At 49.3% G+C, this 1,491-nt stretch overlaps 1 protein-coding gene across 1 annotated transcript in view; it reads right to left on the bottom strand.

The window, feature by feature from the left end:
* The window catches only part of LOC112140865 (sodium/potassium/calcium exchanger 3), a 32,905-nt gene extending 31,720 nt beyond the window's left edge, over positions 1 to 1,185 (bottom strand). Inside the window, exon 1 of the mRNA XM_024263885.2 lies at positions 122 to 1,185. Coding sequence (XP_024119653.1) covers positions 122 to 224 — 103 coding nt within the window. The 5' untranslated portion in view covers positions 225 to 1,185. The remainder of the gene's footprint in view (positions 1 to 121) is intronic.
* Positions 1,186 to 1,491: the final 306 nt, after the last annotated feature.

Here is a 1,491-nt window from a genome sequence, read left to right as displayed (position 1 = left end):
CATTTTTATAAATCTTCTTTTTTTTTTAATTAAAAATAGCTTTTAATGTGAAAGTTCTTTTCCTGTTGAGGTGCAGGTGAGTGGTGAGTGGAGGCTTGCGTGGCTGAACGTGAGCTCCCACCTGGTGCCCGGATGACCTGGGTGAGCCAGATGACGGAGAGCAGCCCGACCCCGCAGCAGCAGAACCGCTGGAAGGACCGCCGGTGGCTCGCTGCTGCTCTCATTCCTCCGCCGGCTGCATGTCCCCCGGAAACCTCTGTTGCTCTCCTCCCAAACTTTCTCCGCTCGGAGCTCCGAGCGGACCTCCCTCGCTCCAGGAGCAGCAGCGGCAGCACAGAGCGACTTCTCTCACAAGTTGTGTTTTTGAGGGGTGGGGGGCGGGAAAGAAAGAAGAAAAAAAAAGAAAAAGAACAGAAATCCCCGGACCGACGAGCCCACGGTTCTGGCGTCCGGACTCAGAGCAGACGCCGCCGTGTTGGGAGCTTCTCCCCGCCGTCCTGGTCGCGCATAGCGGGCAGATATGTGGGAACGGCTTCGGCGTTCATGAGTGTGGTCTGAAAGGTCGACAGCGGATCCCACAGTGAGGTGCAGCAACAGGAGGTGGTGCGCTCTGAGCTCCGTGTTCCTCCACCGCCTGCTCCAGCTGCAGTTCCCTTGTATCGCCACCAGGCGTCGACAGATTCAACGCGCGCTTTTCATATGTAAGCATGAGGGTCAGAGAAGGGGCTTGTTTCATAGCTTTATGAGCCCGTCCCATACATATGTAGGTTATGTCAAAAATATTCACTCGTATGTCCAGATAATTAAATTCAGGTTTTCCAATCACTCAAATGATCACAGGTGAGGAACTTGTTAAATTCCAGTGCCAAAAATGGCCTATCCCACTAATTATTTTTTATGTTTTCTCGTGATAACGAGATCATCTCGTTATTGCAAGAAAACACTTCTTTTCTGAAGATAAAAGACCAAGTCCCGAGTGAAACATAGTTATTCTATTCTGCCTCCCATGCATCATTCTGTAACCATGTAGACGGCCTGCTCCCTTCATCTAGTCACTGATGAAATTGACAACAACCCCAGGACTCCTGAATAGCAGGCACCTGCGCAGCCAACCCTCTCCTCAAATGACGACTGATTTGAACGTTGTCTATGACCAAAAACATCAGCACAATCTCCACCTGAGTTAGACCACGATCAAATTGATCATAAATTGATCAGTTCTTCTGGTCTTCTGGTATTCGACATTTTCTTTGACTTTGTTTTGCTGCGGATTGAAAAAAAAAAGAAGAAAAGTGTTGAAGTGGATTAAGTTGGGCTGGGTGGCTGTTTGGATTCCACTAATGTCCAGGGTTCAGTGAACACACCAGGCAGATATGTTTGTTGGCCCTTGGTTCTGTCATTCAACCCGTTGTCAGGGGTTTTAGGGGAAGGGGGCTGGGGCATGAGATGGTAGTAAGGCGTTTGGAGAGTGTAGCCCCACTAATAAATAAA

Source organism: Oryzias melastigma, linkage group LG14 (assembly GCF_002922805.2).
Source record: "Oryzias melastigma strain HK-1 linkage group LG14, ASM292280v2, whole genome shotgun sequence".
Lineage (NCBI taxonomy): Eukaryota > Metazoa > Chordata > Actinopteri > Beloniformes > Adrianichthyidae > Oryzias > Oryzias melastigma.
Note: the sequence above shows the minus strand (reverse complement) of the source record. Positions and strands in the feature narration are given on the sequence as shown.